This window comes from Falco cherrug, chromosome 1 (genome assembly GCF_023634085.1).
Source record: "Falco cherrug isolate bFalChe1 chromosome 1, bFalChe1.pri, whole genome shotgun sequence".
Lineage (NCBI taxonomy): Eukaryota > Metazoa > Chordata > Aves > Falconiformes > Falconidae > Falco > Falco cherrug.
The window spans coordinates 47,276,014-47,303,420 of record NC_073697.1 but is presented as its reverse complement, the minus strand read 5'-3'; the positions used below and the strand labels follow the sequence as shown (position 1 = coordinate 47,303,420).

Genomic DNA, 27,407 nt, shown 5'->3' with positions numbered 1-27,407 from the left:
CGTTTAGGGGTGAATGCCTCTTAAGTCTGTCTCTAGGAGATACTATAATAGTAATAAAGTGAATGGAGGCCTAAGACAGGCAGGAGAGAGATTGCTGATTACATGGGAAAGCTCAGACAAAGCATCTTCTGTTTCTGATGCCTGAAGTTCAGCTGCCTATGAAAAAGGCAGGATACTGGCAAAGCACCGTTGGGATGTACTTGTGCTGATGGCTTTCTATTACTTTGCTATAGCTTCACATCACATTTTACCAGGCTATTTCACCTCAAGATTCTCATATACCTACAAATCAGTCCAAACCAAGTGCTGTCAACAGAGCTGCTGCTTCACTTGCTTTGGAGGCTGTTGTTCTTTCTGTGTCACAAGAACAAAGTTAATAGTGTTAATTTTTAGCCCTTTCCAACACTTTTATGGTATTATCTGGCAAGCACCAGGATTTATTTTTACAAATACACAACTGCACTTGTTTCTTTAGCACTCTGTGTCTGCGAATCTCACTGATAGCAAAGGGATATGGCATGCATATGCATGTGTAGGATTGGGGCCCAACAGCATAGGTCCTGCTGAGGTCAAGGCACAGACATCCATACAAACACTGATTGGAAAATTTACAGTATAGAGGATGGTTGTAGAAAGGGAAAGCGCACTGACCATTCCAAAGGAACCAACTCCTTTTTCAAATCTCTTAATCTGCTTTTCATTATCTCTGTGGGGAGGCCTCTTGAGAAAAGCAGCTCTTTGACTTGAATAAAGGAGGGGCTGTGGGCTTGCATGCTGGAATGGGCAGGTCATTGTACAGCAGCATGGAAGATGGGAGTGTTAGTCAGGTCAAGGAGAACAGGATAAAAAAGTGTGAGATCTGTGTTACAGGCTTGGTCTGGATTATGTAAGGTAGAAAGTTTAAAGCTGAAAGGTAAACAAGAGAGAGCAATTCAAAGGTTAGAAAGGCATATTCCGGTAGGGTCATTCAGGAGGATTGTTAGGGAAAAATATGGGCCAGGACTGATAAGATCATCAGCACAACCAGCAAGAAAGAGGTAACAACAGCTGATGCCCAAAAGGGCTGAATTCTGCACAGGAATTTTAAGCATCAGGCTTCAGCAAATCAACCTATCCATCTTCAGTATCTTATTTATTCTTTTAACAGAAATGCTTAGTTCTGTTTCCCTCCTTGGAGGCAGACAAAGCCTGAATATGCCTGGGGACAACAGAACTACATAGCATTTTGCCTGCTACCAAGTCATACAGCTGTATCCACACACTGGCTTTAATCCTCTCCCCTCTAGACCACTGCTTATCACAAGCAGCCTCACCCTTCCCAAATTGCTAAAGAATTTAAATGGCCCTTGGAAATAGCCCGTTTCTCTCCCTTTTAGAATAGAAAGGTAAAAATTCTCCGAAAATGGTGTGCTGACCTTCTGCTGTTTCTTTAATGGACTCAAACCGAAAGGTATCTCTGCAGGGACCTCCTATTTTTCCAACACTCCTATACTACTGGCTGACTTCACCAGGAATTTGGAGATATGTGAGGAGTGCAGGATCAGGTCTACACAATCCAGGGTGGGGTGGGGGGAGGGCTTCCCTGGTCACAGTCTGTTCTTGTCTTGCTTCTTGGAGGGTTTATAAAAGCAGAGGTGGCAGTTTTAGGGCTTTTATTGACAGTAACACAACATTTGGTGTTTTCTTAAAGACCTAACTCTGAGAAGCAGATGATGGCATAAGATTGTCAGTTTTCTGTGTTTCTAATTGCAGACAGGAACTTGCAAATTTTACAGACTCACCCCCCCCAAAAAAAAAACCCAAACCAAAAAAACCAAAACAACCCACACCAAAAAAAAAAAAACAACCAGGAGGCAAAGAATAAATACACTTTTGTAAAGCCTGTCATTCATAAAATCAAATTTGACACATTTGGAGGCATAACAGGTTATCTTTAAATACAGGGCTGGTAATTTTGCAGCAAAATCTCAGACCCCCTCATATCAGCTGGAACTAACAGGTGCATTTTTAATGATAGACTTCCTTTTGTCCTTCTTTATCCCCCCTCTGTTTTTCTCAAGGTCTAAATCAGTTTACTCGTTACAGCTACGTTCTTTCCTTTTTGCTACATGTATTGCCTGAACACTGCCTGCCCTCCCTCTTCTGCTTGATCCCGTCTTGGCCAGAACCTTCTAGCTTTTTCCCCATGTCCTCCTCCAGTCCTGTAGACAGCAGCGCCCCAAAACACTGCTTTGTGCACTGATTGTGCATCTTTTCCGCCTGTTTGTTTCACGTAAGCTCCATCTGCTGGTTAACACTAGAATCCGTGTGATTTTCACTACGAACTGCAAATGCTACTTTTTCCTCAATTTGAAAAGATTTTCAAAATTACGTTTGTATTCTCTCAGCTGTGTTCTCCTTGTCTGCCTGCATGTCGAATTTCATTAATGACAATCTAATACATTATTTTGTATTGCTAATTTGGGTCAAGCCTATGCAATCTTGTAAAATACTGCTTTCTGACTAGAATTTGAGCAAGTAATTATCCTTGGATCAGGAATGACTGTTTACAGCACGTTACTACTGTCAAGGAAATCTCTGAGTAGCTTTTCACTGCATTGTTTGAAAAGGCACCCAAGGCAGATTGTTTCTGTGCTGTTGCTAATGTGAAGCCACTGCCGCTTGATTTTGGCACATTACAGACAGCAGTGAACTTGTGACCTGGACGTACATACAGAGCAAGTCTGTAATCCAGTGACCACTTGAACTTTTACCTTTGGGCTCTAACATTTACAGAGCAACAGGCTTTAGTATCTCACAAGTCTCTCCTCAAAAATCTGTGATGGTGAATGGGAGTATTTTTTAAAGAACTAATAATCTGTTGGTTTTCTCCCTTGGGTGGGAACTTAATGCAAGTTGCTACACAGTAATGTCTTTTTTTTTTTTTTTTCCTTTCTTCAGAGTTACGCTGAACAGTGGTGAATAAAGATGAGGTTAATCCCATATTGTTAAATCTATTCAAGGAGATAACCTGGGGATTGCCATGGAAACAGATTCTACAGACTAAAAGCGTAATCCTACTTTTAAATACTGTATATGGGCCTGTACCACTATGTAGCTTATAGAATCACACTGTACACAAACATGATCTTGCAGAAGAGAAACGGCAGACCTGTCTCCCATCTCATCAAATGCTAATTATGCTCCCACATCCTCCTGCTTACAGCCCAGAGCATCAAGCATCGCACCTCCTTCCCCTCCACCCACCGAATATTATCTCCCCTGTCCCTTGCTGCCTTTGCTGCCAGGTTGGTTTGTCATCCGGGTATAACAGGGAACTGAGGCCGTGCCTGTGTAACAAATGTGGTGGTTCTGGCAGGAGCATCATAGATTTGGTATAGTTACACAGCCACTTCCACAAGCTATAGGGCAACTGACTATGTGTCTGAAATAGGGAGCTGGAATCCTGTTATCCCTCCTCCAAAACAATCAACAGCATCTAGGAACTGCTTCCTGGGAAGGGGTGACAACTATGGTGAGCATGGAGGGGTGCCCCCTCCAACTGAGCAGGTATTTTTGGCAGGCCACAAAGGAGTGCTGGTCCCCATATGCACCTGCTTACCACCCACGAGAGCTCATTAGATGGTGAAGAGGGAAGGAGTAAAGGACAGTAGCAGATAAGAATGTCATATAGCTCTTTACTATGGGAAATCTGTTGCACTGTGAAGTGTAGACTTTCTGAAAGAAAATACCGCATATATAGCTAGTTACCTCAAGGTTTTGCTCCCCAATTTCTAGACAGATCTCTAAGCTTCCTCAATGAGAATTATAGGCTCATCTGCTCCTTTTCCATGTCTATGCACGTAATGCACAGACATAGGCATATTCTGTGCTTTCATAGGTCTTATGCATATACCTATTTTAGACAAGTAAAACATTCTTGCTTTTTTTTAATCACTGAGCTGTGCTTGTGTATCAGTACAATACAGGTTTCAATATTCCCACAGCCTGTAAAAGGTATCACAATTTCCTGTTATTTGGAGTATGTTTTGTAATTTTTCAGACAACTGTCACCTTGCTTTTGCTTCTATTTAACATTCAGGGGACAAAGTTTTGATGTTCAGTACCAAATAATAATCTTGATTTTGTTTAAATATGACATTTATTTTAATCGTTCTCAGATCCTTATTAAATCCATCTAGAAAGAAAGGTTTGTAGTTCTTCCTTTTTTAGTCTGTTGCCCCCTATTCCAGCTAGAAAACACATTTTTCAACAAGATGGCTGACACCTTTTCCAAACAACATGGTTGCTTTAAGAACCAGGTCTAAAACGGCTGTAGCAGCTTAAGTCTTTTAAAAATAAAACCCTAGTAACTGTGTGTATCGTGGTTTATTCTGGGGAGGGGTGTTGTCTCTGTGAACTCACAGGCTGTTGGTCTGGATGGATGTTTTTGTTTAAAACAAAAAAAGACTTATGTGGAATGCCCATGCATCACCTACCATCACTGGGCCTTTTCATGTGGGAGCAATTTGTACAACTATTTGAAAATTATTACTTCATCTTTTCTTAAGTGTTATTTCACAATGCTTGGTAAATGCACAGAATCAATTTGTATTTTGAAACTGTATCCATTTAGGAAATTTTCAGAATGTATTATCATCCCTTTTCATATACAGTAGAAAACTGTATAACTTCCAGGTATAAACAAATCTGGAACAAAAGACTGTACAAAAACATAACGGATTCAGCTCTGAAAAGGCTCATGCATCTACATTGTCTGCCACCCTGAATACTAATGAATTTAATGAAACTATTGAAAGACTGGTTAGTTGTCTGCATAAATGTATTGAGACCTCTGTAATCATCTGTTTGCTGTCTGAAATCTCTTGTCAATAGTTTAATGACTTCAGAGCATATTATTCTTCTTGTATAGGCTTCATATAATGTTTCTACATAATTAAGCAGCTTTGTTAGAGGAACTGCCATTAGTTGCCCCATTTCATTTGGTTTTGTTATCAGCCAACCAGAAAGAAAAAAGAATAACAAGAGAAGGCTACAAACCCAGTCTAGTGAGAGAAATGTATAGATTGGGATTATGTTTTGTTGTTTTTTTTTTATTGTTTGGTGTTTTTTGTTGGCTTTTATTTTTTTCTAAGATTGCCATGTTAACATAAAGCACTGTTGTTACTTTGCACATTTGAAATAGTTTAACCATTTAAATGCACTACACATTTAAATACCTGTAAAGACAGCTGGCTAAAAATCTTGCAATACATTTGGGAGCCTAACATTTTAAAAGTAGCTCTAATAATAGGTACATAAATAATAATACAAATAATTTTTTTTAACAATCACTAGATTTAAACAACACTAGTGTTTCTGTCGCTAACATGGTGAAAAGATGTGAGAAAAAGCTCTTTTTTTAAAGATTCAGTAGACTGAATATTCCATCTTCTCATATTCTTTTGAATTAAAAATGCACATAGTATAAATTCAATCTAAATTTTTCATACTTAAGAGAAACTCTGAGGATTTTCTTTAAATACATAAAAGAACTTTAAAATATGATCAGTTAATTTCCTGCATTTGCCAAGTCTCAGCCATGAAAGGATGACTGCAGACACATCTGCTTTTTCCTGCTATGAGATGGTGTTTCACTCACATTTTGGGTCAAACCTGAAGCTTCTGCTAACCCTTTACATATAAGGTTAAATAACACATATTTTCGTTGGAGCTTGGGTGGGTGTATAGCTGAACAAATGCCTGGCATTATAAATAACCTGTGAAATGTAAGAGGTCTAAACCTACAGTATCCTTGTCACTTTTGAGCCCTGTCCTTGAGGCAGCCATCTTGTTGACAGGGAGTGTCAGCCATCTTGTTGAAAAACAGTTCCAGCAGCTTCTCCCCCATTTTCTTGTGACAAGGCAGGCATTAGCACCCAAACACCACATAAACAGTTTTTAAAACTTCCCCATTCTCCGATGAAGTTGTAATTTCTGCAGTTTGATTCTGGTTATTCCCTGCAACTGTCTATACAGTCAAAAAATAAGCAAAATTGATGGTACTATTTAATACTACACTGAGTACTGAAACATTTGATGAAAGACCCTAATGCTGGTCAGTGGTAGACTGGTATTTGAAGAAGTGCAACCTCTGTAGCAAAACTATTAACCAGCACTAGCAAAGCACATCTGTCAATTGAATAGTTTATGTGCTATTTTGTATCAAGAAATGTCTTAGCTCCACAAGGAGGGTATTTTTTTTATCACACATCCTGAGATCCACAAGCAATACATGTGCACGCATTGAAACAACTGCTGCTAAGCAGTACCTAACACCACCAAACCCGTCAGATTTTGGCCCCAGGCGTGAGGGAGCGTCGTTGCACTGACGGCCTGGTACTGGTGCCTGTACTTGGGGCTGCGGTTGCGCGCTCGTCGGCCGCGCTGGCCTGAACCGCTCAGGTGCGGTACCAGCGCCTTCCTCTCAGCGCACACGGCCCGCCCGACCTTCCCGGCACGGCAGGGGAATTAGCGGGCTGTGAGCCGCGGCCCCGCCGCACGCCGTTTCTACCGTCCGCTGGGGTAAACATAGGCGGGGCGGGGGGGTGCGGGGGGCACACGGCCTCCTGCAGCCCCGACCCCGCACCCACAGCAGATCGCTGGAAATCTGCCCACCCGCCGGCCGCTGCCGTTCACCGGCTGCCGGCGAAGGAAAGCGCTGCGGCGGCCGGCGGGCCCGCAGGACTACATCTCCCGGCATGCACCGCGCCCCGCCCCGAGTCCCTTCCGCGGGCTGCCCGGCTGAGGTCGCGCCACACCGCCTAGGCCTACAGACCCCGGCATGCCGCGCGCCCCGCGCCCGCGCCCGGCTTACCGTGCGCCCCCGAGGACTACACTTCCCGGCGTGCCCAGCTCCACGGGGCGGCGCTATGCAAATGTAGCCGCCGGTCGCGGCTCGGCGCTACTGGGCGTGTGGGGAGCGCAGCGCGGGGCCCGGGCGGCGGGACATGAGCAGGCCGTCAGCCCGCCGCCGCCGCCGCCGCTAGCCCGCTGCCGCCGCCCAGCCGCGCGCGAGCGCCAAGATGGCGTCCATGCTGCTACAGACGTGTGGCCGGCGGGCCTGCCGCCTGCCCCGAGCGCTGCGCCGCCAGTCCCAGCTGGGTGAGGCTCCCCGCGGGCCGTCAGGCGGCTCCGGCGGCGGGGAGGGAAGCGCAGCCGCCCCACGGCCCGGCCCTGCGCGCTGCCGCCTGGCCCGTGCTGGCGGCGGCGCTGGAGGCCTGGGGAGGAGGGCGGGCGGGCGGAAGCGGCGACGACGCCTGGGGGCTCCCGGTGTGGGCGGAGAGGTCCTTGCGGGTGGGAAGGGCCGCGGCGGGGCCCCGGCTGAGTCCCTGCCGCTCCGTTCTCCGCAGCCGGCGCCAGCGGGCCGGGGCTGGGGCTGGGCCCGGCGCTTCGCCTGGGCCGCCTCTCCCTGCGGGGGGCTGCTGTCGGCTCGGCGGTCAGGGCGGTTTGAAGGGATGATGCTTTCCCCTCACGGCAGTTGGGGCGCATGCACCTCTTAAATGCTAGCTGGCCGAGGAAGAAAAAGCCATGTGTTTTAAGGTGCAGAAGTATGTTACTACGTTTCAGTCCTGCAAGAGTTTATTTTCTTAGTCTGTTAGGAAGGAAATGTGAATTTGCCTTCTTCCAAGCGGCTTTGAAAGCTTGGGAAAATAAGGAAGTGCAGTACGTGATACTGTTTCCATTAATGATCATAATAATTTGGCAGTTTTTTGGGCGGCAAGTTTAATGACATGAAACAGCTGATAACATGTGACCTACGTGAGGCCTATGGTTGCTCTTTACGTCCGTGATTGGAATGGCAGGGGTTTAGCGAGGAATGCATGAAAGCTTTACGGGCAGAGGTTTGTCACTGACACAGAGCCCTGACTTGTCACTGAAGTGCTGTCTGAAAACAGGGTATCTGCATGTTCAGATGCAGGCAAACCTGATCAGCCATATGGATGCTTTTTCATTTTGATAAACAAGCTTGTCTTCTTGGTTACCAGTAATCACTGAAGTGTGGCAGCTTCTTCTAGTTGATAATATTTTTAAGCTGCTGTTGTAAAGACATTTATTTAGGTTAAGCTTGGACGGTGACCTTAACAAAAACCTGTGGTATCTTAGCCATCTAGTTTATTTAAGATGGGAAGAAAAGCATCCGTGTACCGTCAAATTAGATGGGAGTTCTTATTCTTCTTGTGATGTAGCATAAGAAGAAATGGTAATGATGGCTATGATTTTCCATGTTATAAATCTTATCCCATGTGAAAATACTTATTTGCTGAAATACTGTGATAAAGTAATTTGTGTGCAGTGATGCACTACACTTGTGATACGATCCGTACTTTCATTTTGAGTGTTAATCTATTATTAACACAGTATTTTATGGTGTAATTTTTTTATATAGTGTTTTGCTTTACTTAGCTCATCTTCTTTGCTTTACGTGTAAGTAATCTAAGATTAAGTTTAAGTGCTTCCAAGAATCCTAAATATTCTTCCTGTACAGATCAGGCTGTTAAGTACTGCAAGCTTACACTTCTGTAGGGACTTACTTCATGTTAGCCTTTTTTTTTTTTTTTTTTTTGAAAACCCTAAATGTAGTAATGGTACACAGCTATTCTATATTTAAAACTTTTGGTTTTGCTGTTTCATTAAATTAAAAAAAAAATCCTCATTACTGCTTTTGCATGAGGAGTATGTTAACGTACAGCTTTTCTGGCACTACCACCTTTCTCACTTTCAAACCAAGTAATTCTAATGCAGGTTTCTTAAATGGGCACTGTTGAGTATGGTAAGCTACGTTCACCTTGTTCAGACACTTCTGGATGTCTGTATTATCCTAGAAGCAAGGAGTATGGACTTTACTCCCTTCTGAAGGAAGTATATAATTTCCAGGCTGGCTTGCTCTTAAGTACATGATTGGAACAGACCCTGCAAAACATAAAGAACTTTTGTTGTCAGAACTTACAAAGCTGAAATTAACAGTTATTCTGCAGAATCGTTTGGTGAAATGTTTCTGTGTACCTGTTCACACTCTGAATGGCTGTATGACAAAAAGTGTTTGAGTCAGCATGTATTCTTATGGTAACCTTGGAATTTTGTTCTTTGACCCTTTTCTTAGCATTAATGAGTCTGCTTGGAAAAAAAAAAAGAGAAATATATATAATAATGTGAAGGTGTCTTGCTGTTAGAGTTTTGTCTAAGAAACTCTAAATCAGTTTTGATCTCCCAGATCATACGTCTTTATTCTAGGGTACCTGTCCGTAGCAATGTCCTCTATCAGGTACACAGGCTTTGTGTGCTTCCTGGCACTCAGGTGGGAGAAGCAGATTACCATGCTGCAACTTTGAGTACTTCTCTGCTTTGCTTAGCTGTTGCTTAAAGTCACGGACATCCTTCTGAGACGGCTAACCTTTTGAGCCAAGAAATTCAGCTACTGATCTTTCTGTAAATACTAGAGAGTATCAGGAGGCCTTTACGGATTCTCAAGGCTTGAGTTTTGAGCCAGAAAGAGACAGGTTTTCCCCTGGCTCTACCTGCCATGGCAGTGAATACCTGTTGGAGTTTGATATAACTTGAAATAGGTGAATCCTTTTCCTTTGACTTGATAAAGCCATAGCTTTTGCTGTAATAATATCAAAGGCCGCTTAGCATGAGACATCCCTTGCTTATTGGGCTTTTTCTTTGGTAAGTTAACATCTTCCTCTTTCCCCCTTTTTATATGTTCTAATTGCCCTACCTGATTTTGGAGGTATCGCTTTTCCTCGAACATTTAGGATATATTTTGTTGGGGAAGGCTTTTGGTGATCAGCATTGGGTGCTGTGTTTTCTCAGATACAAATTGTCTACTTCAGGTTCTGTTATGTATTATATCAGCTATACCTTAGCTTTGATGGTGGGAAAGTTGACCACTAGCCTCTAAAATGACATTGCTATCCTCCTGTCTCTTAGGACTGACTAGAAATAGTAGGTTCTAGATAGGAGAAACAAACCACAGCATGCCTACTCCATCCAGCCTTCCATTTTTGTTTTGGTTACAGTGAATTCTGAAAAGTTGGCCAAAAAGAGTCAAGGCATTTGGAGTGTTGCTCATGTATCTTCCTTTGATCTGTTCAGGAGTCTTTTTGCACTTGGTTTTGGAAAGCTACTGAGCTATTGCAGCTAGATATCAATACAAGATTTTTTGTTCTAATTGCTTTAGGGAGAGCGATCATTTACTAGTGAGCTCAGGGATGATTTTTAGTGATTACAGATTGCATGCAGCCACTAGGTAGCATTTTATGTCACTGATGGTGCTTCCATGGTGTTGGATGGTCAGAAGGCTTTCAAGCATGGCCCTTTACTGAAACATGTGAACTGACTTAGATAGTTTACCATTTGATGGTCGTCTCAGTTTATTTCCAGAATGGATACTGCTTGTCTCTGTACCTAGCGAATGCCCATTTATAGGTGTCAGCCCTTCCTGTGGACTTTATTGGTTATTATTAGGACTGCTTCTGAGTTAGCATTTCAAATAAAATTCATTTTGAGGAACTTTGCATTTGCTGGAAAGCTAACCTTTCATATTCTTTGGATCAGTCTCTTGCTTTTCAAGGCAATTTGTATCCTTTGCAGAGAGATCTGGGGTAGAGCTATTTTTACCAGGTGCTAACCAAAATGGGCAGCAATGTATTGAAATGGCATAGTGTGGTTCCGCCTCTTTGTTGAGGTGTGTTCAAGTTTTGTTTTCTTGCTTAAAAAAAGAAATTAATCCTAGATACTTTGCAAGTGCTCCATTTGGATCATCTTACTACTGTGTTAAGGAGCTGTTCAAAAATTACCTTTGCTTTTAGTGAAGTTTTTCTGAAATACAGTTGCTTGTATTGAATGCTTATGGAGATGTCAGCCATATTACAGAATTGCTTCCTACCTGTTTTCTCTTTTTTATCCTGTAAATTGAGATTACAGATTGCAAGAAATAAGAACAAGTTATGTGCTTTAATTTGTGTTGGCATAGGATGAGGTATTTGGGCTTCAGTGCTTCACATGGTTCTTGTCAAAGCAAAACAATTTTCAGTCTTGACTGTGATGCACAATCATCCAAAGTGTGAATATGCTTACAAACAGTGCACTATAAAGAAGTTGCTGTTACATGGCATCTTTCTTGTGCTTTCATTAGTAGCCATTCCTAAGTAAAGATTGGTCTTTCGCGTATTTGTGTACAATTCGCTATATGGATAAATGTAGTCCTGAATTTCCAAATTAATGCTAATTATTGGTATTTTTCTAGGTAACTTGGGAGATCGGGCATGTTTTAGCTGTACATCCCTGAGGTTGGCAAACAAAATGTGAGTAAATACGAACTTTTTTTTCTAAACTCAAAACTGTACAAAGCCATCAGTTAGTATACTATTATAGAATGTAGGTTTATATCATCTAGACAAAGTGTGAAAACGTTGCTTCAGCTGTGTTACTGACAGATTAAAGGAAGTCTGAGTATTACTCTCTTCACCTGTTTGGCTGTGTGTGGGAGAAAGCAAGTGATGTCTTCCTTTTTTCTCCCACTTCCTCCCTTTTGTTTCACTTATGATGTGAAAGCAATAGAACATCAGTCTTGTTCTTGAGTGATTCCAGGTGACATCAGGGGATATCATGGGCTCCTTGCATACTTTCACTGTGGAGTTCCATAGAGTAAACATTCAGTCATAGCTAGTTTGAAAAATGTAGTTGACAGTTAGGAATGTAGATAATTTTGAGTTGTATTTTTAGTAAACCAAAGTAGTTTACTGTATGTTACAGCCTTGGGTGAGGCTCTACTGGGAGATGGTGTCCTCTTCTGGAAAAGAATTGAGCTGCTGTGTGGCCTTATGGAACTTAAGGAGTTGGGTGTTGGCAGAATCCATTCTCTGTTCATGACTTAGCTCACAAGATGTACTTGTGGATATGAATTTCCTAGCGCTTCTTCATGGAATGTAAAAAATACATATTCTCTACTTGATTTATAGTCTAACTGCACAGGAAACAGTCACTAGTGTTTAATTTCCTAAATTTTCATTTTAACATGAAGATGTCTCCATGGACATAACCCTGTAATAGGAAACAAAGTAATTCTTTTTTTAGTCATGTTAGTTTTATGTCACTTACCGTATAATCAGTTATGAGAGTTTTTTTAATATATAAAGCATTTTTAAATCTCTGCTTACTTTTTAGTAGATTATTATATGGGGCCTCTCTCTTGGAAAATCAGAAACTTACAGCTTTAAGTTTGTTTTATGAGCATCTGAATATTGGGACAGAAATTCTTGTTGTTCTTTTGAGAAGTTTGGGGTTTTTTTACGATAAGCTACTGTTATTGTAATGTTGCTGCTTAAAATAAAACACAAGCTGCTGTTAATGTAATGTTGCTGCCTAAAATAAAACAAGCTAGTGCCCATACCCCACATGACCCAGATCCAAAAGCAAGGGACTCTAATGAAACAAGTACTGAGGACAGTTTGGGATAGAAGCTCTGTGTCTGACATCGTGCTAGTGAAAGTGTGTTCAGAGAGGCACATTGCAGGGGAAAAAATTTTTCACAAGACAACTCAGAACCAATTCTGCTGACAGACCTCCCTTCTCTGCACGCAGTAGAATGTAGGTATTTGTATGTAGGTGGAACTTTGTCTGTAGGCCTGGAGCTCTGTGTTTGGGAAATGATATGGAGTCAGGATCGATTGATTTATGCAGGTGTTTTAATCTGGTTTTGAATATGTACTTTATTTTCTTAAAGGAACAGTAATTCTCATTAGTTAATGTCTGTGCAAATCTGTAGTTTTCTAGCTAATCAAGAGTCATGGAGTTGAAGAATGGTTTGGATTGGAAGGGACCTTATAGAGACCACCTAGTTCCAACTCCCTGCCATGGGCAGGGACACCTTCCACTAGACCAGGTTGCTCCAAGCCCCATCCAGCCTGGCCCTGAACACTGCCAGGGATGGGGCATCCACAGCTTCTCTGGGCAACCTGTGCCAGTGCCTCACCACCCTCCAGTAAAGAATATATTCCTAATATCTTGTCTAAATCTATTTTCTTTCAGCTTAAAAACATTACCCCTTGTCCTATCACTACATTCTCTTGTAAAAAATCCCTCTCCAGCTTTCAGAAAAGAAAATGTCTTGTGTAGCTGTGTATGTTTCAGCAGTCATCTGACCACTGAATGGTCAGATGCTTAGTTTTGGTTTAAGCTAGAAAATAATGATAATGTGTCTTTAAAAAGAAATAATGTGGTCAATTTTCTGTACAAAGCTCTATTTGAATAACATTATATAGATAAAACGATTAAAATTTATTGGATGCATGTGGTAAGATTAAAAAGTATGTCTGGCTGAAAAATGAGTGAAGCTAATACTTACAAATGTTCAATAAACTTTTTTTGTCATTGTCAGAGCTGTAGAGCCACTTGCACCTATTTTCTCTTCATTGACTGAAGACAAATACACGTTCTGATTTTGTTTTGGTAGTATAAGGGCTCCATAAAGAAACACCCAAGTCATTTCTATCCTGTAGATGACATAATGCTGGCGTTTCAGTTTGAGGGACACTTAATGGAGCTCGTTTATGTAAAATATTTTATTTACTCTTAAGTTTGGTACATCCTTTTATGTGTGTACAATCCTGTGTGTATTGAGTAGTTCTTCTGTGTGTATAATGAGTGTTTGAGCAATGTTTCCCGACTAACTTGAATTTACATTTAATTAAGAAAAGGGAAAAATTCTGAACAATGTAGAAGAGTGTTGGTTCTGTGTGCCTCAGCTCAGTACCATGATGGAAGTTTGTGCAAAAGTTTCTGCTGAAAAAGGAAAACTAGATGCATGGAGATAGTAAAAGAGGAACTCTTTTGGAAAACATGGAGGAAAATCAGATTTCTCCGATGTTAATTCTCTTCCTTTAACTCTGCACCTATCCCAAGACAACAACTTCTGGTTTTTTTTTCCTCCAGTGTTTTCTTCAAACAGGAGAAGTAATAGAGGGGGCTTTATGTTACTTACGGATTTACAGATTTATTTTCAAATGTAGCTTTCTAAATGGAAAGCACTTCTGGTTGCTACTCTTTTTTTAATTGGAGTAAAATAAGTTACCTGTACAAAGTTTAGTGGAAAGTTCTCTGCAGGGTTTTTTTGTGTCATGAAATAAAGCCAAATATTCTGTTCAGGTATAGGCATTGGATCAGAAGGGTCACAAATTTGGGGTTTTTTTTCTTAAATATGTGGTAAATATTTATCAAATGATGCATTTTATAAATGCATACATTTATATAACTATATAAATATAAAAATATTAATAACTTACGAACTACTGCTAATTACTGAATGCTTTTTTCTTTTGAAGGACTGTACACTTTAAATATTGCACTAGTGTCCCTCCTGTTTACGGATACTCCAAAAAAGATCGCTACTGTTGTTGGACTAAAGGATCTGAACAAATATACTTTACTCTTAGGAGCTCTTCTGGCTCATGGACACCACTAGCAACCATGGGTGTTTCAGGTCCCCAGTATCTTCCAGTTAGATGGTGGCACTCTTCACATCCCCTTCAAGATGACTCCATAGTTGAAAAGTCACTGAAGTCCTTAAAGGACAGAAACAAGAAGTTAGAAGAAGGAGGTCCTGTATATAGTCCAACAGAAGTGGAAGTTGTGAAAAAACCTATTGGACAGAGGATTGTGGACGAACTGAAGCACTATTACCATGGTTTTCGTTTACTGTGGATTGACACTAAAATAGCTGCAAGGATGCTTTGGCGAGTACTTCATGGAAACACTTTGTCTCGTCGAGAGCGGAGACAGGTACTGAGTAAATACCAATTTCATTTGAGTATCCTTAACAATTGCTCCATTTTACTTTAATCTAGCTAGTTCTTTCTGTTGTCTTCTGTTCCTAGAATTAAAATTGCTAAGTGTATTTCCCCCTCCTGCCTATGTGGACACTAAAAATTTTGGATATGACCCCGAAACATTTTAGTCTTGTTCCCCATTACTGAAGATAAATTTGATATTTTCTAGTTGGAACAGCAGAGGACTCTTCTGCTTTGTCATGTGGACAGTGGTTGTGGTTTGTTCACAAGTTCCCATCCATGTGCTATGTGTGTACATGGTCACTTTCTCTGCTTTTTCACTTCAGCTGGAAAAGCAGAGGGAAGACACTTCTAGTGAAGGTTGGATTTGTGCCAATTCTGTTGTGAGGTTGCTGTGCTTTATTTAAACAGAAAAAAAGCTGCAGGCTAAAATGCATGATTGATAATTAGATATTAGTACAATCTCAGTTATAAATCTGTTTGTGAGATAATTTTAGTCCAAAGAAGATAATTTGAGGAAAGTTTTTGTTCTATACTTTTGTTTTTCTTCATGGCATGTAGCTTACATTTATGAAACTGTAAACATGCAACTGCTAATTTTAAAGAAAAGAGCATGGAGATGAAGTGTGGAGTGCAAAATGAGGGTGCTTTCGAATTAGCTAACACGTGCATTTCAATAGTAATTTCAGTTTGTGGATCAAGTAAATATGCTTATTCAGTTAAAATTTAAATGTTTTCAATTATCATATATCTTTTATGTGAGCTTATATACAGAAAGACTGAAATAAAGGTGTTTTGAAACTGGTATAGTTTAAAACTTTTTTTTTTGAAAGGATGCAGTACTGTTTAACTTCACTAGTTCATTAGGAATATATGAAACATGCTGATTTAATAGTTCTCATCTTACTATTTTTAAAGCCGTTTATACAGATAAAGTATTTGTCTTCCTGCCTTTTTTTAAAAATATTTCAGCTATTGCTAGAAGAAACGCGGGCTAGTGAAAAGTGTATGTACTCTGGCAGCAGAGTTAAATAGTGCTGCTTGCATTCATGGTTTGGTTCTATGCAGTTTGTACACTGTACGCGCAATGGGTTAGGTTCACATCTCTGCCTTCCAAAAGCTTTTTTGTTGAAATGTGTTGAAATGATCAAAAACACGAATATTTGCTCATTTAAATAATTTCCTGATAAAATTAGGGACATAGTTGAACATTTTCATGTGTAATTGAAACCCATCACATCTTAATGCAGTATACAAAAGTGTTTTTCCTATATTCACCAAGTTAGACAAGTAACAAAAATTGTTAAATGCACATGTAGCAATTTTCATCTGTGACTACATCTGGTCTCTTTCTACAACAGCACTGGTTGATGGTATTTGGCCTGAGCATCTTCATGCTACTTATTTTTGCCCTCTTCCTTATGCTGGTACAAGTGTATGCTTGGCAGCTGATCCAGCTGAAACGTTGCTCAGCAATAAATATAACAGTCTGTGCTGACATGAGACAGGGGATTATGTAGTGCCAAGAAAGGGTAACTGAGGATAGGGGGGGAATGAGGACTGCAGGACTTCTAGAAGTAGCAGTTCTAGCTTGTGCTGGCTTATTGAGAGCTTTGGGGAACTTGGAAAGCCAAGTGAGACAAATTAATTCATGGTTTAAAACCATGTTTAAAATCTTCCAGAGAGCAAGATTGGAAGCATTTGGTTTTCTTGCCTGTTTCATGTTCACATACTTCTGGGAAATTAACAAACAATAGTAAAATATGGATATCATGGAAATATTTCTGCTGAAAGATCAGGACTGTATTCTAGAAGGCATGAACCTTTAGAAGTAGTAAGTTATCTTTGGACATACATGCATTACTCCCATCAATAGATGGATTTATTAATTTGGTTGCCCTTTAATTTCATCACCTAGTGATGATAGAGCTGTCTTTCTCATATTTACATAGTGATCTGGCATTTGTCCTTCCTGAATGCTTTTTTTTATTGTGCAGATGTGCGAGTTCAGTATCAGTTCCCTTATTTAAAATAAAATAGAAATTTATCGTGCAGGTGTATATTAGTGTTTACATTGATGTAGCTTGTCTCTTACCTAGTGATGTGTGTATGTGTGTGTCTGTATGCATGCAATCCAGTGTAGACGATGTGGAGAAGATAGTTTTAAGTACTACAGTAATGTTACTTTCTCAGTCTAGCTTTTGTGTTTTCTTTATACGGAGGTAGAGAACATCATGTCTCTTGAATGGAGTCATGGTAGGCTTAGAACCCAGGGTCGGTGAAAAGCAAACCAGCTTACAGTTGAACAAGAGCCTTTACATGTGCTTTTTTAAAACCTTACTTTGAACTGTGTTGAAACAAACTTTCTTTTTATCAGTTCAGCCTGAAATTGTAGTATATTGACTGATTTAAAGAAGTCTTAAAACTTTGATGCCAGGTTGGCTTCAACTTTGCAAAGGATGTTCCTGAAATTAAAAAAATCCCCAACAACATATGTATATATTTGAAGTACATATTGCTGTAAGTCCTAGAGAAATCTTATCTTCACGCAGACTGACAAATGAGCTATTTCTGCCTGCCCTTTCCTTCCTCTTTGGAGGCAATAATGGAAAGATACCCAAGTAATCCAACCACATTAACAAGCAGCTGTAGCATGGCTAATGCAAGCGAGCTATTGCTTACATAAACCAAAAGTCAGTTCCAAAATTCTGTTTGTACAGTTGCTAGTGGGGTTTGGATTCAACAGGATCCTATATCTGGACTTAGGAAAGAAGGCAGGAAGAAGTAAAACGTGCAAAATATGAAACTGGCTGTTTAAAAACTAATTGCTCTAGTGCTGCCTCCTACAGCAGGATGGTTCAGGACACAGAGGTGAGATGGTAAACAGTGTGGAGTTTGTGGCAAGTTTGCAAACCATTTTAGCCCTGCAGGGGAGGGAAAAGTGGAATTCGTGAACAGTAGTAGCAGATAGAGAGTAGTCACAAGCTTTTCATGCTGTGCTGCCCAGTAATGTGTGTGTAATCATGCACCATTGTATTAGGTTCCTATGCAAAGTTGTTGTCCTTGAGGTAGCACAGGGCTGCAGTTTCATGTTTTGTGTAAGCTGATCCAGGGCGGTGCTGCTGCAAAAAAGACCAGTCCTGCTTGGTGCTTAAATCAAGGCTTCCAACAGCTCTTCCACCCGCTTTTGGTTTCTACTGATCCTTGATCCTTTTTCGCTTGTCTGTGTATGTATTTATAGGTTAGTTTTAGCTGGATCAGTGGTGTACCTTCACATTGTGACTGCTAGTGCACGGTCATGACTCTTTATACATTGTCTCAGGTTAGCATTAAGTTAGCTTAATCCGGTTGTAAAACTGCTTCCTTAGATACGGATTTTGCCTTATACAAATACTTGCACGCACTGTCTGAAAATATACTGGGTACAAATAGGATCTCTGTGCTGTGCTCTAGAAATTTTTCAGGGTTTTTTTTTGTTTTGGGAAAATGTACTTTTCTTCTGACTTTAAAATTTTTCTTCAAAATTTTCTTACATCTTTTTGAACTCCCTGGTAGTCATTGTCTTCTGTTGTTTGAATGGAAAAATCTCTGAGCCTCTAAACAATGGACCAAAGCATCCCTTCTGGGTAACTGAATTTTTTATATACAAAGAAAAATGTAGAACTTTGGAACTGTGGAGTTTGTGCATTCCTTGAACAGTATCTAAAGATTTTGTCTGGTTTTATGCTAAGAAAATTATGGTTGAAGTTTTACTGGTTTTGTATTCTAGCAAAGCAGTCCTGGCAACGTGCAATCTATACTGCTTGTTGCTGCTGTTCCCCTGAATTGGCATGAGCTGCAGGGAGGGAATGGAGAGGGAAGCATGCATTTACTTCTGTAATAGCATTTATGTTGCCAGTTTTTGCCAATCATAGCAGTGTTTATCAAATCATAATATTGAATGACAGTGCTGTGGCAGTAGTGTAGCGTATGTCTGACCTTCAGTCTCTGATTTACGAATTGACAGTATTCCCAGTAACTGGTTATTTGCTTTGTAAAATGAGGTGGAGTCTGCACTCCCCACTATAAACCAAGTTATTAAGCTTCCAGTGAGCACTGAAAGATTTGGTTATAGACTGTACAACCTTACAGGTACACTTATGGGTGTACAGAAATTGGAAGGACAATATTTATTTTATGCCGTTCAATATTCAGTAAGTAATGCATCGGCCTGCTTCAGAGGATTACTGCTCTAGAAAAGCAGTGGTTTTAAAAAAAGGATCTACCAAGCTGGGCTCATCACCCTGGATTTAAATGTACATTACAATTGTTAGAAGGCTGAGAGGGAGGGATCTTTCATTTTATTCTTGATTACTTAGTGCATACTAGCTCATGCATGTAAGAAGTGGTAGAGCATAAATAAAGATGAATAAAAGAAGTTAAGCAGCTTTAACAGCAACAAATGACCACCTCCTGTTTTCAGGTGCTTTTAAGAGGTTTAAATGAGATACTTGCTCAATAATCCTATTGAGACACAGTGAGGCTTGTGAAATACTTTCTGTAGTGCTGAAAACTGCTGAAACTCTGGTACTCAGTAGTATATAGCAACTTGGAAGAAAAAGATACTGAAAACTGACTTTGTTGCGTCCTTTTTCTGTGTTGTTTTCACTTTCCCTTGTAGTTAAAATATATATCTATATCTATGTGAGCTTCAGTGATAATGTGGATGATCATATCAAGCAATTTTGAAATAAATACTTAAGATTTTGCTTATCAATACTTTTTTTTTTTTTCTTCCAGTTTCTTCGAATATGTGCCGATCTTTTCCGCTTGGTCCCTTTCCTAGTTTTTCTTGTTGTCCCATTTATGGAGTTTTTGCTCCCAGTAGCTCTTAAGTTGTTCCCCAATATGCTTCCCTCTACATTTGAGACAAAGTCTAAAAAGGTAAGCAGGTCTGAATTTGTTTTGAAAAACATATGTAATATGTTTTACATATCATAATACACATGGTATGTAATGTAATATCAGTAATATGTTTTGAAAAAATTACAACTTTCCTCTGTAAAGAAAGAAATTAGAAAAAGTCTTAAAATTAGAAAAAATCTAAAATTTAGAAATTCTTTTCAGTATTAGGGGAATGCTTTTGTCATCTGTATGTTGTTTTGATGAGCTTGCTGTTAACATATAATAAAGAATCAGAGCTGTCCTGGTTTACCTTTCTGTGTATGCAGGTGCTTAGCTGTGAGGGCTATAAGTTTCTCCTGTCTTTTTTGCTCCTTTTTTCTCACGTTCCTCATCTCCATCTTCTGTGACTCTTAAAGTAGAAGTGAAAGCTATGAAACTTTATTTTTCTAGTTTATACTAAAATAGGCAGACTTTAACATTTGTAGTCCTTATTCTTGATGCAGTGTTTCTTGTATGTATACTAAATAGTTAAAATAGCTTCTTATGCATTGTTTTGCTTAAACTTTGTTTCTTTTAGTTAATGTTTTCACGGAATTGTTGAGCTTTGTAAAAACACACCAAAAAGCCTCACAATTTCTCACTTTCAGAGCCCAAAAGACTTAGATGAGGTTAGTACATAGGGAGCTCCCAGTCAGTCACAGATGTAATCAACCATGTTTGTATACTTGGATCTAAGTAACCATTAATTTCTAATTCTGTGATAAATTCATCTTTGTTTGGATGAGGTACAGTGTAGGATTTCTGTGCTGGATACAAGAGTTAGGAATTACCCAAACCAGTTTTAGTTTCTATTTTTTTGTTACTAGTTCAGAGGGTGCATGTTAGTTTTAGCAGGCAAAACCACTCGTGCTGCACTTAACTCTGCTGGCATTGCATCTCATGCTTCATGGAGCTTTGAGCTGATCAATGTATTTTCCAGTGTGATTTGGGAATCTTTGATAAGAGTGAATGTCCTCTTGTGGTGGGTGTGTGTGTTACAGAAGTTCAGGAGCACTCCACATAACTTGTCTGAAGGCAGAAGTGGTATTCCGTCTGCATATTTTTGGAAAGAACTTTTAAAACCAAGTATGTTTTTTAACAGGAGGAAAGATTGAAGAAAGAATTGAGAGTAAAGCTTGAATTGGCTAAATTCCTTCAAGACACCATTGAGGAGATGGCCTTAAAAAACAAAGCAGCCAAAGGAAATGTTACAAAAGATTTTTCAACATTCTTTCAAAAGGTAAACATTTTTTAAAATGTATTTTCTTTTCCTACCAAAAAAAAATAGCTTGGTGTTTTCTTTGCTTTATGATAATCATTAGATACCTGTATTCTGTTGGATTTGAAAAAGCAGGGTGTAATAGTTTTTTTGGTATATATTTCTTTTTTACAAGTAACACTTCAGTGTGCTGAAGTTTTACTGTTCTTAACTCTGGTATTCTAGCTGGTAATTTTGGTCTCTGATTCTAGAGATTTCTGCTCATTTGATGCATGTTCTCTTATTTCATTAATAAGTTAATTCTAACATAAAAAAAAAGCACGCTCAGAGATTACCCATGTAGTTTTTGACCACTTTTTTTGAACATTGGGTAAAAAGTGGGAGAAAGGATTTCTTTCAGAACTCATTAAAACTTAGTGGGGGCAGGGAAGTCAATTTTTTTTTTTTTTCAAATTTCATTCTGCTTATAAAAACAATTTTTACATATAGTGTTGCTATACTGCTGAAATCCTTTTGGATAATGACTAGAATGTGGTGTAATCTGGAGTTTTGCTAGAATGAGTGTGCTGTGTTTGGTACAAAGTTTTTCATTCACAAGCGGTTGCTGACACAGATTAGATGTCAGTTATCTGCTTCTTACATTGACGGCCTTTAGGTTTGACTGTTTCTTTTCACCACCCTGCAGGTAAGGGTAAGGTATTCCCTGGAGACATTAAAAGTATCTTCTTAGGATAGAATGATCTTGGTTCACACTTCTGATTTCTCTTAATTGTGGGACCGTTGAATAAGAGATTGAGCCAACAACCATCACCAGGTGCTTTGTTGAAAGTAAGAGTGTAGTCCCCATCTTTAGGGAGAGTGTATTTGCACAGAAAAAGCATATAAGCCTGGGGATTTCAGACCTGAACTTTACCAGTCCTGTCAGCTAGCTTGAGCTTTTCGTGATTGTTAGTGCTGAAGGTTAAGTTTTAAAGGGTGGGGTAATAAGATGATATTGATAGTGCTGCGTAGGTTACCTCAGATAATGATATTTGCCAGTTGGTATCTGCTTGCAAAGTCCATGTTCCTTGAAGCTTCTATGCAATCATCTGTTTCTGTTTGTCATCTGCAGAAAATTTGAAATGGTTAGTTACAGCAGTTAGTAGCTGAAGCACTGACACTGCAGACTCTGGGAGCATGCCACTGCCATGCTTCATGTTTGGAACATGTCATTTTCTTCTGAAAGGACTGCTACTGAGAATTTACATTTGGCGGTTAATTTCTGTGGAAATAAATGACCTATTACTCCACATCTGCTGGAGGAAGTCCCAAGTTCCTCTGACGACTAAAAAGAAGTTTCAAGCCCTACATTTCTTTTGTGTGGGTGTGCTTTTTACAGCTATGTATTTCTCATTTATGCCATGGAGACAAACTTTATGGATCTCATTTCATTGTACTAGGTAATAAATGTCAGAGCAAGAAGCTTAATGTTTCCCACCTTTTTGCTGTTCTTTTATACTGCTCTGCAGTGATGTATTTGATGCTGCAAGACCCATTGATTACAGGCTTAACATGTTTGCTGCAGAATTCCAGAATTTATCTGTGTTGCTTTGTAGCAGTGATGTGCTAGAGAGCTTCAGTTTGTACACTCAAGAAACACACACTTGGCTCTGCCAAAATTTAGCTTTAAACAAGGAAGAAGATACTTTCGGTATTTTTCAAGTTCCATTTTTTGCTCCTGTAGTGAAGGAGCTGGTGAAGTGTAACAAGGCCTTTGACATACCTTTCTCTGGGTTGGTTTCTCTGCTACACAGGTACCCTGGAGGTTAATGGACTCAAGACCGTCTTGTCTTTCAAATTTTTATCTTTTCCTATACTCAGTAGCTGCTCACTAAAAGATTTGAGGTGACAAGTAAAACAGGTAGGCATAATAAATCAGGCTGTATAGGTAATGTTAGGTTTTCAGGCTGTGCTTGATGTTACTTAGCTTATGTTTTCTTTACAGAGCATAAAGGTAGAAGGACTGGGAAGAGTGGGTTGTTTTTTACTTCTCTCTACTTAGTTTAGACTGGAGATGTCAAGTGACTGGGAGTACTTCATTGTTAAGTTCTGTAGATTTTGGATTTAGTAATATCACTAATAAGCACTTTTTCTACTTCTTTTGAACTGTTATTTCTGCTTCCAGTACTTGGATTCAATTAACGTGTTGCCAGATGGCACTGCACTGAACTTTAAAGGTTTGCTTTTGTACAAGCAGTTATGTAGAACCTTACTTCAAGGATACAGAGTCCTTTCCCAAATAGTGGTTTACGCTTCAAAATAGCTTCAGGTACAAGTGCCTTTCCGTTGAGGTCCCACAAAACAGCTAGGAACTGGAAGCCAAATGGTGGTGTAACAAACATGGTTGTGGAGAGAATGTAGGTAGTTAAGTGTCCAAATCTGTGTTTCATAGGGACACCAATGTTACATCAAATGGCAAAAGTTTTGCATTTTCACTTTTATCTTCACAGGGTGGTGCTTTTAGTGTGCTCTCATGTTTAGTACTAAAGTATGGTACCAGAAAGAATACTTGTCAGTATACTTCTGTAGCAAGTATTTATTTGCTCAGATATACTTTTTTTTTTTTAGGTATCTCATGGCAGTATCAACTCAGACCTGCTCATTAGTATACAGATGCATCTAATATTTTTTCTTAGTTTTATCTCAAATATATTATGAAATGTTGTTGGAAACTATCAACACCATCAATTCTTTTGCCTTTTATAATAAGTTGTTGGGGGTTTTTAATCTTCTTTCATGTCTTCCGTGTGTCCTATTTTGTATCCCAGAATCGATGCAATGTACTTGACAAATGAAGAGAGTATTTTTGTTCAAAATAATGCCCAACCATAAGAATTGCTTTGATAAACTTTGTGTGTGTTTTTTTTTCTTACAGATCAGGGAAACGGGTGAAAGACCCAGTAATGAGGAGATCTTAAGGTTCTCTAAACTGTTTGAAGATGAATTGACTCTGGACAATCTAACTAGGCCTCAGCTGGTGGCACTTTGTAAATTGTTGGAACTTCAGTCAATTGGGACAAACAACTTTCTCCGCTTCCAGCTGACTATGAGATTGAGGAGCATAAAAGCAGATGACAAAGTGAGTCATTCTAAATAGGCACTGGTTAATAATTTTGGCATGTAAGAGTATTGAGTGTGTGTGGATATATATGTTTTTCTGGGCGTTTTCCTTTTTTGTCTTGTCTTATTTTTGAGCTAACTTCAAACAAAAAGGCTTGAAGAGCTTAAAATCGGAAGTGTCCTTATTTGTAAAGGAAAAAACTGACGTTTTTTTAATCAGCCGTTAACTGCAATGGAAGCGATTATGTCGCAAAGAAAAGCATTTCTACGAAACTGTAATTTGCAAGGGAGCTGACAGAAATATTAACTTAGAGAGATTGATAGTACCATAATGGAGCTGTTGAGACGACAGTACAGTGTTCAGTTTAAAAGGTGGAGGCTATTTTGTGTTATCACAGCAGCCTCTAGTGGCCGTTGTAAAAAATACCAGCCTGTGGGTGTGCATTGATGGTGGTTCTGCGGTTTTGAGCTGTTAGATGTTAAAGTTTATTTTACACTTTGGGCAGCTGATTGCTGAAGAAGGAGTTGATACCCTGACTGTTAAAGAACTGCAGGCAGCTTGTCGTGCCAGAGGTATGAGAGCTCTTGGTGTGACAGAGGAGCGTCTCAAAGAACAGCTTAAACAGGTATGTTTTAGTAAGGCTGAATACACAGATGTAACTTCAGTTGTTAGCTCTGATTTTTGTTATGATTCTGAGAAGTGATTTTGCTTCTGTTCTCATTAAAGGCTTAGCTAAAACAGTCTTCCTCCTTAGTAAGTCTTTGTCATGTGTACTGTATAAGTATATAGTAGCCATGGGTTTCTGGCTTTTGACTGGGCCATGATGTGATTGTGCACGTAGATAAAAGTATGTTTGCAATGTTGGCACTTTGTCTTGTTAATTAATTGTATTACTCTGTAAAGAACTTTTCACCAAGTAGACCAGTTCTTTGTCTTTTGATATTTTCCAGTTTAGAGGAAGATGCATGTGAAACAAAACACTTTCAAATATTCATTCAATACTGCTTGAAATACTTCAAACAAAATGCTTCTTCATATATTTCAATGTAATTGCTGTAATTTTCAGCTGCTTATAGCCTGTAGTTCGTCTGCTAGAATATTGACTGATGAGTTGTGGTAAAAAATATTAGTATTTACTTTTTTATGTATGCTTGACTTGATCTGTAAAAAAAGGAAGGAAAAAAACCTCAAAAGTTGAAGATTTGTTTTATTTATTGCATTTATAGTGGTTAGATCTGCACCTGAACCAGGAAATCCCTACTTCGTTGCTTATTTTATCCAGAGCCATGTATCTTCCAGATACCCTTTCTCCAGCTGATCAGCTTAAAACAACACTTCAGACACTACCAGAAAGTGTTGTAAGTATTGATGTACATGGTCTATGACCAGCTTGCAGTATCACTATCGAAAATTCATTCAGAGAAGTAAATACTGTTCTTGACTCCTTTCTTTTCCTTGAAAAGCTAAACCATGGATAGGCTTGAGTGACCTTCAAGAACAGGAGTAATTGACTTATATGTGGAGGGGTCTGAGAATAAAGCAAATAAAAGGCAATATTTCATTGCATGACAGTAGGCAGTAACAGCACAAGAAGATTTAGAATACACTTTTATATAAAAAACAGTCTACGCTCTGCACAATATAAGGATGTTAATACGTGAAAATGTTGATGTTGTATAGAGAGAGAAATGATCAGTGTAGATCACTGGTAGTCTTGAGAGAAAGGGAATCAAGAACATGTATGATTTCAGGGTGGAAAGTTCTCATTTTCAAAGAGTGAGTAATTTTTTTTTTCTGAGAATTCAAAAATAGGGTAACTTCTGGGGGTTTTAACTATATCCATTAGAATACCTATACTACCAATCTCAGTAAAGATATATAAACTCCTTACATTATGTAGATGTACATATATATACACACACACATATAGACTTTAATAGACTACTTACATTGTTTTTAGGCCAAAGAGGCTCAAGTCAAAGTGGCAGAAGTTGAAGGTGAGAAAGTAGATAACAAAGCACGGCTGGAAGCAACACTTCAGGAAGAGGAAGCCATCAGGAAAGAAAATGAAGAAAAAGAGATGGAAAGGTTGTCTGAAGCTGCCGAGAAAGCCAAAGAAACTCTTCAAGCTACAGCCATGGTAAGTTCTACTCTCAACTACAGAGAAGTAAATGTCAGTGATGTAAAAACTAGCATGTTACGAGTTACTGCCTCTGCTCTGGGTCTTCCCTGCACGAAACTGGACTTTTAAGTTCACTTATGGAAGATACGGGAGAATAATAAAACCAACTGCAACACAGAAGGGTTTGCTGTGAAATAGAAGAGGTTGTCTGTCTTGCATATCTCTGACTTCTGTTTCCTCTTAGAGTAATAAGAGAAGCCTTTTATTCTTCTGGCAGAGGTGGTGGTTTTGTTTGGTTTTTTTATCACCTCCACCCTATACTTTCAATGTTTTTATCTTTGGCTCTGTTTGTCATTAACCTGATAATGTTGTGTAAGACTTCACTATAAAAGCTCCTGGCCTGCTTTACTGGTGAATTAAGCCGCAGGAGCTCACAGGCAAAGTTCATTAGTTGCAAGTGGATATTTTAATGTGAAACCACTTGATATTTTGCAGTTTTTTAACATCATCTTCTCATAAAATTGTCTGTGACTACTTTGGCCGCTATTTCTATTTTGGGAAGTAATTCTTTACTGGTACTACTAATACACATAATGTTACCTTTGTTTTAATTAAAACTTCATGGGTCTTTCAAATTTAGAAAGAGGTGGAGTCAACAGTAGATCTTGAAGCAGCTGCTCTGCAAGCTAAAACAAGTCAGTTGGCTATGGATGCTGAGCAAGAACTGGCAAGGGCAGATATGGCGATGCATTCGGAGACACTGAAAGATACAGCACCAGTATTGGAGGGTATTAAGGTAATCTGCATAACTGTGTTTTTATACTTTTTAATGTAAAGATTCAAGACATCCATATAATAGCCATGATAAGTTGCCTGGCTGTCCTTCATTTTTAACCATCTCACCACATTCTGTCAGTTAAAACCAGCTAATTAGTGGATTGCAAATGCTTAACCACCAATGGAGAAATCAAAGTCAGCACAAAAATGTGTCTGTGTCATTGAAGTTATACCTGTTTGGGGGGCTTTTACACTGGCTGTAGATACAATGGATCTGCACATGTTTAATCTGTGGATAGTTAACACATGAGGAGGGAGAGGGCAAGAGCAGGTAAAGATGAGTGTTACCTTCTTTTTGAAGGGTGTAGCTAAGACCAAATGATTTAAGTAAGGAACTAGGTTTGGACTAGATTTTACTAATTTGTATTGACTTCC

General features: G+C 39.3%; 2 protein-coding genes across 5 annotated transcripts in view; one reads left to right on the top strand and one right to left on the bottom strand.

Moving 5' to 3' along the window:
* Positions 1-6,996, bottom strand: part of NSD2 (nuclear receptor binding SET domain protein 2) — a 102,507-nt gene extending 95,511 nt beyond the window's left edge. For 2 of the 3 annotated variants that reach the window (XM_055722343.1, XM_055722363.1), the window contains exon 1: positions 6,857-6,994. The gene's annotated coding sequence lies outside the window, so the exon portion shown is untranslated. Of the gene's footprint in view, positions 1-6,856 lie in introns of all 3 variants that reach the window. The other variant, XM_055722333.1, reaches the window with a different exon arrangement.
* Positions 6,997-7,005: 9 nt separating this feature from the next.
* The window catches only part of LETM1 (leucine zipper and EF-hand containing transmembrane protein 1), a 31,387-nt gene continuing 10,985 nt past the window's right edge, over positions 7,006-27,407 (top strand). For both annotated transcript variants that reach the window (XM_055722394.1, XM_055722384.1), the window contains exons 1-10: positions 7,006-7,143; positions 11,291-11,348; positions 14,367-14,823; positions 19,611-19,754; positions 20,857-20,994; positions 23,888-24,091; positions 24,579-24,698; positions 25,300-25,431; positions 26,034-26,213; positions 26,836-26,991. In XM_055722394.1, the coding sequence (XP_055578369.1) occupies positions 7,065-7,143; positions 11,291-11,348; positions 14,367-14,823; positions 19,611-19,754; positions 20,857-20,994; positions 23,888-24,091; positions 24,579-24,698; positions 25,300-25,431; positions 26,034-26,213; positions 26,836-26,991 (1,668 nt within the window). In that variant the 5' untranslated portion in view covers positions 7,006-7,064. The remainder of the gene's footprint in view (positions 7,144-11,290; positions 11,349-14,366; positions 14,824-19,610; positions 19,755-20,856; positions 20,995-23,887; positions 24,092-24,578; positions 24,699-25,299; positions 25,432-26,033; positions 26,214-26,835; positions 26,992-27,407) is intronic.